At 31.1% G+C, this 18761-nt stretch overlaps 2 protein-coding genes across 2 annotated transcripts; one reads left to right on the top strand and one right to left on the bottom strand.

Moving 5' to 3' along the window:
* The first annotated feature begins 520 nt into the window (after positions 1–520).
* On the top strand, positions 521–5215 carry LOC114728810 (probable LRR receptor-like serine/threonine-protein kinase At1g67720). The gene is made up of 9 exons (XM_028915762.1): positions 521–725; positions 991–1534; positions 1991–2454; positions 2834–2969; positions 3074–3145; positions 3229–3297; positions 3577–3648; positions 4559–4630; positions 4720–5215. The coding sequence occupies exons 1-9, from the start codon at positions 650–652 to the stop codon at positions 4757–4759; spliced, it is 1545 nt and encodes a 514-aa protein (XP_028771595.1). The 5' UTR covers positions 521–649; the 3' UTR covers positions 4760–5215.
* Positions 5216–7047: 1832 nt separating this feature from the next.
* LOC114728866 (putative uncharacterized protein DDB_G0282499) lies at positions 7048–8165 on the bottom strand. The gene has a single exon (XM_028915822.1). It carries the CDS (start codon positions 8117–8119, stop codon positions 7283–7285), a length of 837 nt encoding a protein of 278 aa, XP_028771655.1. The 5' UTR covers positions 8120–8165; the 3' UTR covers positions 7048–7282.
* Between the last annotated feature and the right edge of the window lie 10596 nt (positions 8166–18761).

Genomic DNA, 18761 nt, shown 5'->3' with positions numbered 1-18761 from the left:
TTACAAATAGAGGTATTTTAAAAAGATTTTTTTTGAACATTTGATATCTTGAATCTACCTCACTTCAATTATTTATCAGGGGTTTAAATTATTCTTCCGGTTCTAAATATAAGACTCTTTTTGTAGTGTAAATTACACTACAAAAAGAGTCTTATATTTAGGATCGGAAGAGTAATTTGGATTGGGTTGGTAGGGCCACAAAAGATGGCAGATTCATAGGTTATTAATTTTTCAAACATTCCTTAAAAAATACCAAAATAAAATGTGGGTTTTTCCCCCAAAAAAAAAAGATCGTTAAACAGGATAAAATTAATTCGTGGGTAAGTGGTTGTCATTTTCCCTCTTTTCCTCTTCCCGCGTCGTTTCCATTTTTCTATTTTTAAGCAGTATTTGTTTATTTGTTAATTGGTGAGACTTAGCCGTCGTTACTCGTTTCGTTTCCATATAATTAAATATATTCCTTTCTTTATTCCTTCCCCCCAACTCCATTTCCGTTTGCTTCCCCACTATTCCTTCCTTCCTTTCTTCCTTTCATGCTTCTTCACCAAAACTGAAAGACCTCTTCAAAATTCATACTTCTAACAAAACCCCACAACTTGCTCTCTCTCACCTTTCATGCCATATCCATTCATTGTTTCCTTCAACCACCATGCCCTTCCTTCCCTGTCTCCTCCTCTTCTTCTCGCTCTTCCTCAACATTTCTCTCTCTCAAACACCTCCTAAAGGTACTCAAGCTTCTTGTTCGAATTTCTTTCTGTATATGGTTTATGAGGAATTCATGAAATCCATATATCAAGCTGTTAGTTTTTGAGTTTTTTCAATTGAAATTGCTTTGGGTAAATGGTTTCTGAGAAATTCATGTAACCCGCATGTGTTTTCATTGATTGTGGAGCTGCAACGACTGGGTCAAGCTATTTGTTCTTAAGTTTTTTTTTTTCCATAGAAATTTCTTTGTGTAAGGAGTTTCTGAGAAATTCATGTGATTTCCAGGTTTTTTTCTTGATTGTGGAGCAGCCTCTAGTTCTACAATTGATGGTCTTACATGGATTCCCGATTCGGAGTTTATTTCTACTGGTACAGCCAAGAATTTGACCACCCCTGGTTTGGCTCAAACTCTGTCCACCGTTCGATCCTTCCCGCTTCAAGACAAGAAGAACTGCTACAATTTTCTGGTGTATAGCGGGGCAAGGTACATGGTGAGGACTACGTACTTCTATGGAGGAGTGAACGGACCCGATCATCCTTCCCCGCCGGTGTTTGATCAGATGGTGGATGGGACTTTCTGGAGTGTGGTAAACACCACAGCGGATTACGCAAATGGGAACTATACCAACTACGAAGGGGTTTTCTTAGCTCAGGGAAAGACTATGACTATCTGTATCGGGTCAAATACTTACACGGATTCCGACCCGTTTATATCGGCTCTACAGCTGGTGATCCTGGGTGGTTCCCTGTACAATGCTACGGACTTTGACAAGTATGGGCTCAGTTTGGTTGCGAGGCACAACTTTGGATACTCTGGACCCCCCATTCGGTTAGTGAAAAATTGTTTTTGCCCCATTCCTTTCAATTCTATCACTATGGAAGCTTTTTAGTAAAATTATGATTTGATGCTGTTTATGTGGGCTTAGCAGTGATCATTAGATTTGTAATGAAGTTCTTTTGGTTTACAAGTCCTAATGCTTATTGACTTTGCTTGATGGTGTCTAATTGCTACTTTAGTTTACCTTACAATGTTTTTGTGATCATGGAATTTTCCATCGGAAATTTATTGAACACCACAGAAATTCAGAGAGACTATTGTAATTTAGAGAGAAGCACACTGGTGAATGAAACATGGCCACGATCTGCTTGAAGATGCTTCTAATTTAATTTGCAGTAGGGAAGAATGTTCATAGCATTTTTCCCAGTAATAAATTAGAATTATCACACTGGCTTTATGCCTGGTTCCGTTTATTTTTCTAATAATTAGTCGTCATGGTATTACCAGGTATCCTGATGATCAGTTTGACCGTTTCTGGGCACCTTTTACACCAAGTAATTCCAGCCATTCAGGCAGCAGCAATGCTTCTGTTTCAGGAATTTGGAATCTTCCACCTTCAAAAATATTTGATACGTGGCTGGGTTCTGATCAGCTGGAATCCTTGCACTTGGCATGGCCTGAGGCATTACTTCCAAACTCCAACTACTCCATTGCTCTATACTTTGCAGATTACAGTGGATCATCATCAGGGAGACCAAGGATTTTAAACATTAGCGTGAACGGTATAAGATATTACAATGGTTTGAATGTGACTGAAGCTGGTGTTGTTGTCTTTGCCAACCTTTGGCCTCTTTCTGGTCCTACAACAATCACTTTGGACCCTGCTTCCACTTCACCCTTGGGTCCCTTGATTAGTGCCGGTGAAATTTTTCAGATGTTGCCACTCGGAGGAAGAACTTTAACGCGAGATGGTATAGCTACTTTTCTTTTTTGGGAAAGTTTGGATTATATTTAAAACAATTTTTGAGCAGGATACATATATTTAGTCAACCTGAAAATATGAGTATATTATTACATCAAAGAAGACAACTATTCCTTTGGTGACAATGCTTCCTAGCAATTTATCCCTAAGATGTTTTTCGTTGCTTATGTCCTGGTGATAACAAGCGGGTAAATCTTCCAAATTTCAAGTTGGCCTCGTATAAGTAGCTTCCTTGTCCAAAATACAGTTGACTGGTTATTCTTTATTCATAGTTGCAGCCTTCTTTAAATGTTTGGTCATAGTAACGGTGTCCATGTATGTTATTTGTCATTATTCAATGTTTTTGAAAAGGGAGCTTTTCTTGACAGTTATTGCATTGGAAAAGATAAAAGAGAGCCTCCAAAATCCTCCACGCGATTGGAATGGCGATCCTTGTATGCCTCGCCAGTACTCTTGGACTGGCGTCACGTGCTCGGAAGGAACAAATATTCGGATAGTGAACTTGTAAGAACAGACTTGAGTTGTTCTAACATAGTAATTTGTACTTTCTTTTTATTCTGGTGCGCTAAACAATGATTTTCTGACTCATGATTTGGTATTGATTTCAGAAACTTGACAAGTATGAACCTTTCTGGATCTTTATCACCTTATGTTGCCAATCTGACAGCATTGACAAACATGTAGGTTGTTTAGTTTAAATAAATAGTTTTATGAAATTTAGGATAAACTTAGTTCTAATCAACAAATCATCGTCTTCCTGCAGCTGGCTTGGTAATAACAATTTGTCTGGACAAATTCCTGACCTCAGTTCACTAAGGATGTTGGAAACACTGTAAGTTCTATTCTTTTTTTCCCCCCCCTCTTGATTCTGATAAGATGATTTGTCTTTTAGCTTACGATCAATAACACCATCGGGTAAAGTCACTATACAAATAGAATTAGACCATTCAAAGGCAACAGTGATATTATGATTGTTTTTGGTATCAATAATGATTAATGTGTTTGAGAGTAAATTGCAATTTCCAAGTGGTTGAATCTGAGAACCTTATATCATACACAGAACACAATTTTTGTATTTTTCTTATCCTTTTTTTTTTTTGGGAATTTTAAGGCACTTGGAAGACAATCAATTCACTGGAGAGATTCCCTCATCCCTGGGGAACATCAGCAGATTGAATGAACTGTAAGTTCTGCTTTCTCAAGATATATTAGAGAATGCAAGCAACTTTCTACTATTTGGAGTTCAGACCTCCACCCTTTCTTTCCAAGTAGTTTCTTATAGTTTCAATTATCCTTCTTCTATTGAAAATAAAGTCTATATACTTGTTTAGATTCGAGAGTATATCAGAACAGAAATTTATAACGACTGAGATTTTGCGTTGTAGATTGCGATCATATTTATACACTTCAATTTTTAAGTTTTGTTGGTATCTTGTTTCTTCTTTTCTGTTTCCATTTCAAATTTAACACACAATGGCCGATCAGTAATTCATCATTTGGGCCTTTACATAACATAATTCAGATATATCTTTACATGAAACTGGACTTTCTCTTTTATTGGCAATTACTCAGTAATTTCAGCTCATAAGTTTTTTTTTTAAAACTTAATTCCTATCCCTATTTTTCTAATGATTTTTCCCTGGCCATTCCTTTTTATTTTCAATTAAAGTGAGTCTCATGCACTGCATGGAATCTGAAAAATAAGTCGTACTATCTCCGGTCCTAATTATAAGAGCCAGTTAACTAATTTGAGGAGATTAAGGAAGTAAGTTGAGTTAGTTATTTGTCTTAAATAGGTGTTTTCTTTCCTAAAATATCCTTACCAATCAAGTGTATCGACTAGAACTATAATTATTAGAAGGACTATCTTAGAAAAAATTGAGTAAATATGAGAGACAAAGTGGATTGGGGTCTTATATTTAGGACCAAAATAAAAGTCAAACAGGTCTTATATTAAGGACCAGAGGTAGTATTATTCATGACTCACAAATAGAACAATTCATTAAAGTTTTTATATTATATATAAAGACTAAGATTAAAATTTTGGAATTCCTAGAATTTGGATTACTGATTCAGTTACTTTTTCCCTTCAGATTCTTACAAAACAACAACCTGACTGGTCAAATTCCGCCAAATCTCAACGGAAAACCAGGCCTAGATCTTCGGTAAGTAAGAACAGTGTAGAGCACCCATTTCATGCCCTTTTTCCCGCTCTTTTCAATTGTTCTTTTGCTGACTATTTTCTTATTAACAGGACTTCTGGAAATAATTTCTCATCACCTCCACCATCCTGATCAATTCTCTCCACACATTCTGTGACCAACATGCACTTGTATTTACCAAGAAGTTTTGATTCTAGTACACTTTCATGCATAGGATACTTTACTCCCCAAAGATGCTCTGTTTTTCTGCTCATCCTAACTTTTTCTGGAGGTTCCTCATCATCAACGTTCTCTTCTTGGGGAAGACAAAGGTTTCTTCTTTTGACATGGAGATATAAAGGTCCCTGTCTGTATACTCAAGTTTGATTATAAAGTCCCTTGTAACTATATCTTATCCATGTGCAGGCATTATTCATTATTTTATTGAAATTCTTTGGGTTGTTTTTGGGCTGTTTGCTCCTCAAACATATGTATTATTGTATTGTGTGATAATTGCATCTTCAGTTTTGTCTTTTATATGGCTGGACTGCATAATCAACGGCATTGTGTACTCCTTTTTTCACTGTTCAAAGTGATAGCTTCTGTTTATTTTCGTCTGATATGGCTTCCTTGAATCATTTTTCTATTCCACTTCTATTGCAAGTTCTGAAATAGAATCCAATGATAGAACAAACCCCACGACAAGAATTTTCATTTTTTGAGGTCAAATTGGTAAGTATTTAAGCATGCACTTCATACTTGAAAGTCAAAAGGGCAAATACTTCAAATTTGTACAAGTTCTTTTAGAATGACTTATAAGCAGTTTTTTAATCATGATTTATGAAATACGAGATAAGTATGCGAGAGAAATTTGATCTCAACTTACATGAAATGTGTTTATAAGCGCCTACAAATATAATTTCAAATGGGCTCTATAATATTATATATTTGCTAACAATGTTAATCAAATAGCTAAATGTCTCATTCATACGGAAGGAAGTGTGCTCGGATTTGTTTTATAATATGATGATTTTATTGGGGAGCAATTTGATAGTAGTAGTACTCTTTATAAGTACTATTTGAAAGGTGAGACCTAATTTTATTATACTTTGCTGAGGCAAGAAGTCTTAATATCACAGGTCCTCCTTATTCACATATCAGCTCAAGTTTGGATTTAGATGGAACAATTTGAGAAAACATTAATTTTATTTAGAATATTTGAGATAATATAGTTGTTTTGGGTAACTGATCAAAGAAATTTAGAAATTCTAAGTAAATTAAGTACAAGATCGTCTATTCAACGATGGGAAAGTTCCTACTCCCCATTTTAGGTAAAATTTCAATTTCCCTTTTCTTTTTTTCCCTCTGTCAGACAGACTGAAAAACTGGCAACATTGGACCCATCCACTATACTTTGTACCTCAACACCAAACAAAAACAGAAAAACTTGACCCTACATTTTCTCGCATTGGCAATGAAAATTATAAGAACAAGTTAGGCCTTCTTACGAATGACGGTAAGAAATTTTAAAATTAGTTTTTTAATTATAATTTACGAAATATAAAGTAGTAGATATATTATGAGAGTTTTGTCTCAACATTGAAAATTAAAAATGCTTATAAGCACTTCTTAAGCTTGTTTATAGGGCGTTTGGTATCATATAAAAGTGTTTCTGAAAAAACTTTTCTGTAAATTAGATAAACTTCTCTGCGTATCTAATTCCAATTACATACTTATATGATAATTCTGATTACATAATTATTTTGTAGTATGATTAAAAAGCTGTTTTCTAAGAATCTAATCCCATATCCAAACGAGCTCTTGCAGTCTTACCGTCTGAGCTAGCAACACGTGTTGACCCCCATCAAACTATCCGTTCAAGCTTTATTTTTGAAGACCTGGGGTTCGTAAATCAAAAGCTTTACATAAAAAGACTTTTAGGTCCCGTCCTAATAAACCAGAAAAAAATGGCTTCGAACTTGAACGGGTTGACTGAAACGCAATTTAAAGTCTTCCGAAAACATAATCAAAATATAATGATACTAACATGTTGGATTCTTTTGACATTTTTAGGTTATGGAAGGTTAGTGGATTCAAATAAACTAAAAATCTCGCTGTCTTTTTTTTTCTTTTTTGGTGGTGGGTTCGCCTACCTGGCCTTTTATTGAAGAGAAACACTAGAAAACAGAAGAAGATATGAAACTCATCATGTTGTCTCACTTAATTTTTCTCTAAAATCACATCGAAAAAAAAAATTCACAGTTTTGTCTCAATGAAAAGTCCATAGCTCATTAATTGTACTGTCCACTTATAAGCCCTCAGGCTCTAAGGTGCCCACGTGGGAGTCTCAGATTGATCTCTGCAGAAGCCATGTGACGTGACTTCCACTTTGCAAGCACGCAGCTCAGAAAAATACAATCAGAAAAACTCTTGTTTTTTTTGTTTGGGAGAAATCAACAATCCATTGAATCCAATATGATTATAGAAATTAGAATCTACATATCGTAATTCCCCAGATCCAATCCGGTTCACACTAATCTAACAAGAAAACATAATAATATTAATATGGAACAAATAAGAGAAACTGAAGAAGTAGTAAACTTGTTTGAGAGAGAACTACTCTGGGAATCACACATGAAACAGCCTTAAATCTTCCTCATCAGATAGTTTATGATGTTACTTGCGTTTCTTGTGTGAAAATAGAGGAGGCAACGAGCTGCTTTTGACCTGCGTGCAAATGGGAACGTTAATCATTGGCCTAATTCGTATATTTGTTGTTGATGATCTTGTTCTCTCAAGCTTCGTCGTCTTCATGCCCTTCTTCACTTGCTTCTTCTCTTTAATCCCTTCTTGTTTGGAAGCTGTATCAGAAAGTGAGCTTGAAGAAGAAGATGAAGAAGAAGAAGAAGGTGATAATACTGATGCAGAAGAAGAAGAGGAAGAAGAAGAACGTTGCTTCTTCAACCTTAGTAATTCCTTCCATAGAACAGTGCAATTAGGCGGTCTTGGAGATGGATCTTCATCAACAAGCCAATTATTCACTTTACTTTCTTCTTCTTTCTTCCCTTGTTCTTCTTCTCCCTCTTTTACTGGGTCGTTTTCTTTTTCACCATCATCTTCATTTTCTTCCTCTTCAGTTTCTTCTTTGGCTCTGAGACTGATCTTCTTGAGCTTCTCAGATTGTTGCTGCATCTGCCAGAAGGGAAGGATCTTACCTTCAGAGAAGAGTTCATCAGCAGTTAACACTGTGTTGTTGTTGTTGTTATTGTTGTTGAGAAGACTCAGATTATTGCTTGACAGGAACTCAAATTCTGCATTATAAATTGATCTTTCTGCTTTTTGCCTTTCTGGGTCGTCTTGTTCATCATCATCCTCCTGGGATTCTGGAGTGATGGATCTGAAAATGCTTCTTGCTTCTAAGAAATCTGCTTGGAAAGATATGCGAGGGCTTGAAGGTGCATCAATGGATCCAAGAGGAGGAGGACTCTGATGAACTGCTTCAAGGGACACCATGTTTTGTGTTCTTGGCTACAAAGAGATGATATGTTTGTGGTTTATAAAGGAGAATAACGCGCCCGTATTTTTGTTTTTTTAAACTAAAAAATTTAGAAGAATTAAGTGTTGGATACTATTATCATAATGAGAGTAAGTCTAGCAATATACTACCTCTAGTCCTAATTATAAGAACTAGTTCACTAATTTAAAAAGATTAAGAAAATAAATTAAATTAGTTATTTGTAATAAATATGTGTTGTTTTTTTTAAAAGATTTTTACTACTTAAGTGTGTTAGCTAAAACTACAATTTTAAAATGACTATCTAAGAAAAAATTGCATAAATATGAGAAATAAAGTGAATTAAAGCCTTATATTTAGGATTAAAATAAAAGTCAAATGAAATTTTATATTAAAGAACAGAGGAAGTATAAAATAATTAACAAGTATGTGTTATATCTTACCCTATCAACGAACTATTCACATTTTTGGAGAGATTTGAATTAAAATTAAAATTTTCTTTTTTTTTTTATTTCTATTTCTGCGTTTTAGTGTTTAAATTTAAAAGATTAATTTTCTAACCAAAAAGTGTTTCAGATGACTGTATAAATATTTGTTCAAAAATATTTCTATAATTTTTTTTTCAACCAGAATTTCTACAGGCTATTATTTATCTCGTCTATGGGGCAAAAATATACTTTGCGCTAATACCCAAAAGTTGGTTTTCAACAGATTGTCATTCTCATTGTGGTCCCTACCAATCAAAATCCATCCAATTAAATTGGATTCTCTAGAATTATCCAGTGATGTGCGCTTAAGATGGAAGAAAAGGAGAACAAGAAAAAGTGTGTAAAAGGCTTGCAATTATTGTAGTTATTTTACATGTTCCATTCAAATATTCCTATGATCGTAAATATAAAAGTTAGATAATTAACTTATAAATATTAATAAAAGTGGTTAATTATTTTTAACAAGTAAAATCATTACTCTCATCTCATTTAATACAGGGAATCAATCATAATTTTAGAAAACAATAATCTCATATTTAGGATTAAATTAAAGTATTTAAGATACTGAAGGGAGTGCATTTTATGCTATAATTGCTTGAAAGTATTCATTTATATATGTGTTGGCATATATAAATTAAATTTAAGCCAGGACCATATTGAGAATTTTTTTCAAAAAAATATTGTCCACATAAATCAAATAAAATGAGTGAGTGGACAGTTAAAATCCATTAGAAAGATGTTATTTTTTGGTAAAGCAGAAAATGAAGTGGTCTAAGAAACCAGAAACATGCAACACATGACAGTGTTTAATATAATTATAAAAGAACAACCGACCAGCTCATGGACACCTTGAGAAGTAAAGACAAAAAGCCTTTTCATATGTAGCCATCTTTTGCTTCCAAATATTCCAAATCTCAAGGAATTTAAAAATAAATAAATGATAACTAAAGGCAATAAACAAAAATTAGGTGAGCAGAGAATTGATATCAATTAATTATGCATATTAATTGTTGAAATAAAATGGAAAGAAGTTCTTTACCATTTCACACAAACTTTTAAAATTGATCTTTTACATGAAAGATTATCATGCTGTGGACTTTTTTCTATTTTATATTATTATTTGATATAATGATGTACTTAGTTACTTCCTCTAATTCAAAATATCGGGAATCTTTTTTTTTTTAAAAAAAAAAAAAGTTGATCTATAATGTAACTATGTAAGTCACCTTAAAATTATTAATTACTATTTTTTTTATTTTACTCTAATTTACTGGTTGTACATAACTATACATTGGACATTAAGGAAGAGAAGAGAGATGAGATAAGTTTAAATAAGAGCAAAGTTGAAGATTTTTTTTAATTTAAGATAAATTTAATAAAGGGTTGATACAAACTTTGGTCTCTGAAATTTGTCTTTATTTTAGTTTTGGTTATTCAAATTTTAAATCATAAATTTTGGTCCCTCAAGTTTCTTTTTATTTATAATATTGGTCCCTAAAACCCAACAAAAACTTGGACCATTTTATCCTCTAGGAAACCAAAACCTATAGTTTGAAATTTGAAGAACCAAAATCAAAATGAGAACAAACTTAAAAAACTAAAAGATTATATTAAGTCAATGGCCCTTACACTGTGGACAGAATTGTTCTCTTAATACTCCCTCTAGTCTTAACTACATGAGCAAGCTGATGAATTTGTTTTAGTTTTAAATGTAAAACCCTACTCTGTTTTTTTTTTCTTCTCAAATTTATAAAATTGTCCCAAGCAATCCTTATTAACTAATTTTTTTAATAATTATAAATTAGTACTCTCTCTAGTTAGGATCCAATGTAGTATCTAGCTTCTACATTTGAGATTAACGAGATTTTTTTTTTTTTGTTATCCATATAAAGTCTGAATCATCCATCTGATTTAAGAGAAATGAAGTAATTTTTACTCAATTATATTCAACTGCTAGTATATTTTGGATTTCGATGTTATTGCTTTCTTAAGATGTAAGCTTAATTAATTAATTAATTAAGTCTGCTTGGAATATATCAAACAAAAAAGTAAAGAGGCTTAATCGTATAATTGGGATTACTAGTATTAAGAGCTCCAACCATGTGGCCACATGAGAGTAGCTTCTTGCCATGTGAGCTCTGGGATTGAGGATTTTCTATGTTACTAGTAAATGACCAATTTACCCTCCGATTAAGCTTCCCATATCTGTTAAGAGTCTGTTATTTCTCCAGTATAAACATGGGTTTATTGTCCAAAACAGAAAAATAGGCAAGCAAATTGTGGATACCCTGACAGCTAATATATTCAAATTAAATCTTTCAATGATTACACATAACTTGCATTTATTTATAACAAATTTTTATTCCCATGCTACAGATAAAATTTAAAAAGATAAAAAAGAAAGATTAAGTTAATCATGTATAAAACTAGTTATTAGTGTTTGATATGCTCCTGTTTCCTTCTATCCTTATTATAAGACACTTTTTAAGATATATAGATGGATGGTTCTTGGTATAAATAATTAATTAATGTTTTTTAATATCACTCTTATGTAATTTTTGAAGTCATTAAATATGTGTATTTAGGTGTGGATAAAATCATAAATTTATTTTATTTTGAAATAAAGTTAATGATTTAATCACTCTTCATTAATTTCAGTCACTTGATCAAGAGTGTCTTATAATAAATTATGTAATTTCTTTAAGATTTTTTTTTGGACAAAAGTTTTCGATAAATGGTAGTAACTAGCTAGAAGCATAAAAATAAGTTTAAACATGTGATTATCATTGGTTTAGTGGCTTAATGATAGGATAATAAGTGTTGACCATAATTTATGACATACATATAAGACAACTCAAGATTGATCATTAATTTCATCACCTATTAATAATGCACTGTGTTTTCTCAGCTGTTCGAATTTCCAAAAAGATCCCAAGAGATTCACTTGAAATTTGAGAGAATATATAATAAAATGTTATAATTAATTAACTGTCATTATGAGTTGAATTTTCCTCAGGTGATTGAGAATAATTCAATTTCTCCATTATATGAAAGAAAAGAAAGTGGCAATCTATCAGAATAATTAGTGATTATCATCTCTTTTTTCTTAAGTTTCTTAAACCCACTATTTATTTTTTCTAGTGGTTATTATTATATAGTTTTATTGTATATATAGCCACATTGAACATTTTTATTAGATCTAAGTCTAGACAAGTCAAACTACATAGGTATAAGAATTATGTCATGATACTGTTCCATCTGCAAAAATCAAACTTAAAAAAAAAAAAACTAAAAGCTATGTGTTAGAACCCTTGTTAGTAATATATGTGTAAAAATGAATTTAGAGGATTGGAAACATCAAACTTAATGGAAGAATATTACAATGAGATCCTAAGAAAAAAATTTACAAAACAATCTTCCAGAAGTTGTCATTCTCTACTTTAGAACTTATCACTACAAACTGCTCAGGTTATTATTGAGACTTTTTAGTAATTATTTCTCTTTCTTGAAACTAGATCGTAGTTTCTTCCAAATGTTATTGTGTTATTATGAAACTAGCTCTGTCCGTTTCACAAGCTTGTATTTTTATTATTCTTACACTTATCATCATGTCTTTGCCCTCTCTCTCTCTCTCTCTCTCTCTCTCGAATTGCATTGTGTGTGTGTGTTTGCGGTGCATACCATTTGATTTTGAGAACCATGAATGATCTAAAACTCTTTCAAAAATGTTGTTATATCTCCCCTACTTAATATAAAACTAGTCGGAAATTTGACTTGGTTTTAAATATAATACCTAAATCTATTTTGTCTTTTAAATTTTTTTTCTAAAATATATCCCTACTGATTGTACATATTAAGGGATTTTCACTAAAGGGTAATTCCAATATATATATCATTAAAAAGGATAGTTCAGGAAAGCAGACAAACATTTGTTACAAATAACCAATTTAACTAATTTTTTTAACATTTTAAAATTAGTTATCTACCTTGCATATTAAGGATTTTAGGTAGTACTACCTCCGGTTTTTAATATAAGACCCTGTTTAACTTTTATTTTGGTCCTAAATATAAAATCCCAATCCACTTTATTTCTCATATTTTTACATCTTTTTTTCCAAAATAGCCCTTTTGACAATGATAATTTTAGTTAATATACTTGATTAGTAAGAATATTTTAGGAAAGTCAACACCTATTTAAGACAAATAACTAACTCAACTTACTTTCTTAATCTCATTAAATTAGTTAACTGGCTCTTATAATTAGGACCGGAGATAGTATTTCTTTTTTATTCACAAAACTCCAAGGTAACAAAACATTTATCACGCTCTAAACAACCTAAACCACATGCCATTAATTATACAGCTGCACATATTGACTTACTTGTGACATATACACAGAGAAAGGATTTAGATTGTGGAAATTTCTCATATATAGTGATGTCAATATCGATACTATCTATATATGTACTGTAGATGATAATGAATTGTCAAAAAGAGTGTTGTCACTTGCATGTTACTGAGCCTCAAGTGTGTAGGGACCTTTCAAGGATAGAAGTTGCAGAGAGTTAAGTCTCAAGTGTGTGAAGGACTTTGTATAATGCAGATAGAGGGGGGCCATTATTGTTTTCTCATGTCCTTTTGGTGCTTTGGAATTTGCAACATTTTTAGGGTTTCCCTTGATGCTGTACTTTCAAAAGCCAAAGAAGAAGGAGAAAGATACCTATGAGAGGAGGGAATACGCCAATCATCAATGCGATTCAACTTTAGTCTTGAGAATTGATGCCAGGATTTTTGTGGCCTGGAATTTTGTGGCCTGGAATGAAGATGCTTTTGGAAGGCAAAGGTGAAAACAGAGACAATTAGGTCTCATTTATAGAGTGTTTGGGTAAGAACAAAATCATAGTTTTAGAAGTGTTTTTACAGTATACGAAATAAATATGTAGAGGAGTTTGTTTCGATTTATGAAAAAGTTCTTCTGGAAAGTGATTATGGGGTGTTCCAAACACCCCCTTAGTATGAAGCATTGAGAATAAGAAGTAAAAATTAAGATTAGAAATCAACTAAAAGAATGTTTAATAAGAATGATTGCCTGGGGTTTGGAATTGGACAAATTTATGTAAGTGAGATTGGGAACAAAATTTATCTTTCACGCTTTTAAGAAAATGAGAAATCAACAAAATCTTATACGTATGTGTGCGTGTCTATATATATATACTCCTCCGGTCCTTATTATAAGACCCATTTGACTTTTTATTTGGTCCTAATTATAAGACCCCAATTCATTTTGTCTCTTATATTTATGCATTTTTTTCCAAGATAATCCTTCTAATAATGATAGTTTTAGCCAATATACTTAATTAGTAAGGATATTTTAGGAATGACAACACTTATTTATTATAAATAACTAATTTAACTTACTTCCTTAATCTCCTCAAATAAGTCAATTGGGTCTTATAATTAGGACCGGAGGAGTATATATATATATATATATATATTCAAGGGATTTGGGATTTCTTATCACTCAACTCAATTGCGATCGATATCTTTTTTATTTTCTCCTTTTGATTTATTTAAAAATTATCCAAATTTTGAAAACTCTTGTCATTATCAAATTTAATATCAACTCTTATGAGGAAAATTGCCCTTTTATGATGCTGACTCTATGTAGTCGGCCCAATTGTACAATGGTGAGATCAACAATAGTGAAATAATCACATGTATCTTTCTATTAAAGATTGAAGATTAGTACTGTTAGGTACTAAATATAGATACTTCTTTTAAGTGAGATTTGAAATAATATAATTAACTTGTCAGAGAAAAACCCCACATTTGTTTCTTTTTTAACCTGTTTGGTTTTCTAGGCCTTGAAAGTTGACTATAGAAGGAAAAATACTGAAGTGAAATATGGCAGGGTCCATTGAGTTCGGTTCCTACACGGAAGAGCATGGCTCCAGTTTGGCCCAGCCACAAATGATATGATCACCATCATCTATGGGAATCTACAAATTTTAAAGGGGAATCGGAAATATTTTCTGAGTTTTGTTAAAAAAATTAAGAAATGATTTGTTTCATTTATAAGTTATAAATAATATAATTAATAAAAAATTTATCTTGTATAAATTTATAGGAAATAATAAAAATTTCATATTATTTATCGGTTACTAATAAGTACCAATGGCAAGTGGAAATAGAATCCTGAAAATGAGTCGTTGCGTAATAAAACTTTTTTTTTAATAAAGCAATAAAACTCACCTCCATATAGAACTTGCTTCCTCAAATTTGATGGAATTGGATTCTATGCCTGTTCCATAAAACTAGCTTAGGTTTTGTGCAAGTGAGATTTTCTCAAAATCATACCCTTAATTTTATAATTTATTGACAAATTTATAAGAAATCTTGAGATAACTTGGTTAAACTCATGATTCTCTGTAACCCATCTCATCATAACAAACAAGTCTCTTTCTGCTGGCAAAAACAAAACAAAAAAAGTTTCTCTCTCTCTCTCTCATACTTCTAACAACGTTGTTTCCAGTTTAAATATGTTACAACTTACATCCATGTAGAAAATACTACTACCTCTTCTCTTAATTATAAGATCTTGTTTGTAGACTATAAACAGGGTTTTATAATGAGGACCCGAGGTAGTATTTATTAGTGCTCATGAATTATTTCAAATTGAATCGTCCAGTAATCAATCTAAGAAATAAGAATTCCCTGATTTTTATTGGATTGAAAAGTTTGAATTTAAATTTAATTTATTTTAATTAATAAGTTTAAATATGCTTCGGGGTTTGCTTTGTCCATATATAAATACTGCATGTTCTCTAAAAATATTTATTGCCGACTTAGGTCTGATGGGACAGAATAGAAAATTGTTAAATATTAATAATCATTTGCTTGCATAACTCAAAATTTGGGTTTTTAAAATGAAGTACTCTTCTAATTCTAAATGTAAAACTCATTTTTTTAATATAGGTTTTACTATAAAATAAGTCAAGTATTGATAATCTTAAAATCAGCGTCACTATAATAATCAGATCTTGTTGTGGACTACCCAATGAGTGCAACCATTTGCTTTTCTAAGCATGTAATCAAAAGTGATGAATCATTCTTGCATAATAGCATAATCACATTCTTTTTTACTACCTCATGTGTTTAATATAAAACCTAGTTGACTAATTTGAATATATTATAAAAAAATTAGTTGAGTTAGTTATTTACAATAAATAAGTATTGTCTTTCCTAAAATATCCCTTATAATCAAGTTTATTGGTTAGAATTACTATCATTATAACCGTAGATTGGGGTTTTATATTTAAGACCAAAATAAAAATCAGACGAACTCTTATATTAAATACTAAAGGCAGTATAAGGCGCTTTTTAGAGGGGAAAATGTGTGATTCATATTATAAGTCATTAACTGAGATATTAATTATAGTTTTTAAGTTGTGTAATTCATTGTTTACGTTGGCAGAAAAAAGTGATTCATTGTTTGAAAAAAAGGATATACTCCTCCTGTCCTGAATACAAGGGACCGAAGGAGTATTTGGATAAAAAAACATTTCATTTAGAAATAAATTTAATGACTTAATTATTTTTGGTCATTGAAGAAAATTTAATGACTTAATGTATTCTCCGTAATTCTTATGGAGTGATTGAATGTGGCTTGTGATAAAAATCTAAGTAGTATCTAGGGAGAATTCTAAAAAAATTACCTTTAAATTTCAAAATTTTAAATTAGTCTTATTTACTATACTTTAATAACAATTGATAATATTTGAAAAGCAAATAAAAATACATTTTTTATTTGGGATTTTAAAATTTTAGAGATATTTTTTTGAGATTCTTCCTATTATCTAATCTAATTTGTATTTTTATGGGGAAATCACAAATAAAGACCCTTCAATATGCAAAATAACAGATACGTCACCTGAATAAGTGAAATTACCCACAAGGATCCGGTCTCAAATTGTAATTATGAAATCATGGCCAAATTACCAAAATACCCCTCTTTAATTTTTTTTTCTTTAAAAGAAAGCCACTGCCTCACCGGAATCCGGCCACCGACACTGGAGCTCCGGCGGCCGCTTCCAGCCACTGCCGGCGGCCAGACGCCGGGGTCCTGCCGCCGGAGCTCCGGCGCCGGCAGTCGCTTCTGGTGACCTTTTTTTTTTTGCAACTGTTTTTTTTTTTAATAGTGGGGAAGTGAGGTTGGGGGGATTTGATCCCCCAATCTAATGCTTCCAAAATAAGGAATGACCATTGAGCCAACAAATTTTTGTTAGCATTATAATGCAAAAAAAATATAAATTAACTCATTTACTCTTGTTCCAGATGATAACAACAATACATTTGGAAATAACAAGTTCTGATTGTAAAATAACACGTCTGGAATAAAAATTTAACAATATGTTTTTTTTATAACAATAAATTTTGTTGCAGGTAATAACAACAATATATTTAAAAATAACAAGTTCTGATTATAAAATAACAAGTTTGTGATAAAAATTTAACAACACGTTTTTTTTATAACAATACACTTTATTTCAAGTGATAATAAAAATACATTTAAAAATAACAAGTTGTGATTATAAGATAACAAGTCTGGGATTAAAATTTAACAACACGTTTTTTTTTTATAACAACACATTTTGTTTCAGGTGATAACAACATTACATTTGAAAATAACAAGTTCTGATTGTAAAATAATAAATCTAGAATTAAAATTTAACAACACTTTTTTTTTATAACAATTAATTGTTTTATACTTTTGGAAAATAAATTATTTATAACTTATAAAAAGTACTTGTAATCTATTTAATTTGCTAAAAAAATAATTTTAACTCCAATTTATAATCAGAACTTGAAGTATAATTTTTTATAGATTAAAAATACTTTTTTATTGTTCAAATTTATAAATAAAATTTAAGGAAAATGGCAACACATTTTTTATTTTTTAAAAATTTTTTTTAATCTATATATCTATACAAATTATTATAAATCAAACTACTTCTTATAAATTATAAATAGTACAATTTATTGTGGATTAAAAATACTTTTTGACTGCTTAAATTTATAAATGAAATTTATCTCTAATTTATAATTAAAAATACTATTTTATTCTTTAAATATAAAAATATTTTTAATATTTAAAGAATGAAATAATATAAAATTTCTACTATGATTAATACATTAAAAATGCCTAATTATAAATACTTTATAATTTATAAGAAGTAATTTGATTTATAATGAGTTGTATATATATACAGATTAAAAAGTATTTTTTAGAGAAATAAGTATATTAAAAATATTTTTATAAGTTATAAATAATTTATTTTTTAAAAGTATAAAATAATTAATTGTTATAAAAAAATGTGTTGTTAAATTTTAATCTCAGACTTGTTATCTTATAATCAAAACTTGTGATTTTTAAATGTATGTTATTATCACTTGAAACAAAGTGTGTTGTTATAAAAAAAACGTGTTGTTAAATTTTAATCTCAAACTTGTTATTTTATAATCAGAACTTGTTATTTTTAAATGTATTGTTGTTATTACCTGCAACAAAATTTATTGTTATAAAAAAAACATATTGTTAAATTTTTATTCCAGACGTATTATTTTACAATCAGAACTTGTTATTTACAAATGTATTGTTGTTATCACCTGGAATAAGAGTAAATGAGTTAATTTATTTTTTTTTTTTGCATCATAATGCTAACAAAAATTTGTTGGCTCAATGGTCATTCCTTATTTTGGGAAGCATTAGGTTGGGGGATCAAATCCCCCCAACCTCACTTCCCCCACTATTTAAAAAAAAAGTTGCAAAAAAAAAAAACAAAAGAAGGCCGCCGGAAGCGGCCGCCAACGCCGGAAGCGGCCGCCAACGCCGGAGCTCTGGCGGCCGGCGGCCGAAAGCAGCCGCCAGTGGCCGGATTCCGATGAGGCAGTGGCTTTCTTTAAAAAAAAAAATATTAAAGAGAGATATTTTGGTAATTTGACCATGATTTCATAATTACAATTTGAGACCGTGTCCTTGTGAGTAATTTCACTTATTCAGGTGACCTATCTGTTATTTTGTATATTAGAGGGTCTTTATTTGTGCTTCTCTCTATTTTTATACAATATATAATAGTCAATATTACCAAATTAT

Source organism: Neltuma alba, unplaced genomic scaffold (genome assembly GCF_004799145.2).
Source record: "Neltuma alba isolate B1F8T4 unplaced genomic scaffold, ASM479914v2 tig00012576_pilon, whole genome shotgun sequence".
Lineage (NCBI taxonomy): Eukaryota > Viridiplantae > Streptophyta > Magnoliopsida > Fabales > Fabaceae > Neltuma > Neltuma alba.
The sequence above is the reverse complement of the archived record's forward strand: the minus strand, read 5'-3'. Positions and strand labels throughout refer to the sequence as shown.

Coding starts and splice junctions, on each gene's coding strand:
- LOC114728810 (XM_028915762.1), top strand. CDS start 650: ATGCCCTTCCTTCCCTGTCTCCTCCTCTTCTTCTCGCTCTTCCTCAAC. Junction 2,970..3,073: donor AATATTCGGATAGTGAACTT/GTAAGAACAGAC, acceptor TATTGATTTCAG/AAACTTGACAAGTATGAACC. Junction 3,146..3,228: donor CTGACAGCATTGACAAACAT/GTAGGTTGTTTA, acceptor GTCTTCCTGCAG/CTGGCTTGGTAATAACAATT.
- LOC114728866 (XM_028915822.1), bottom strand. CDS start 8,119: ATGGTGTCCCTTGAAGCAGTTCATCAGAGTCCTCCTCCTCTTGGATCC.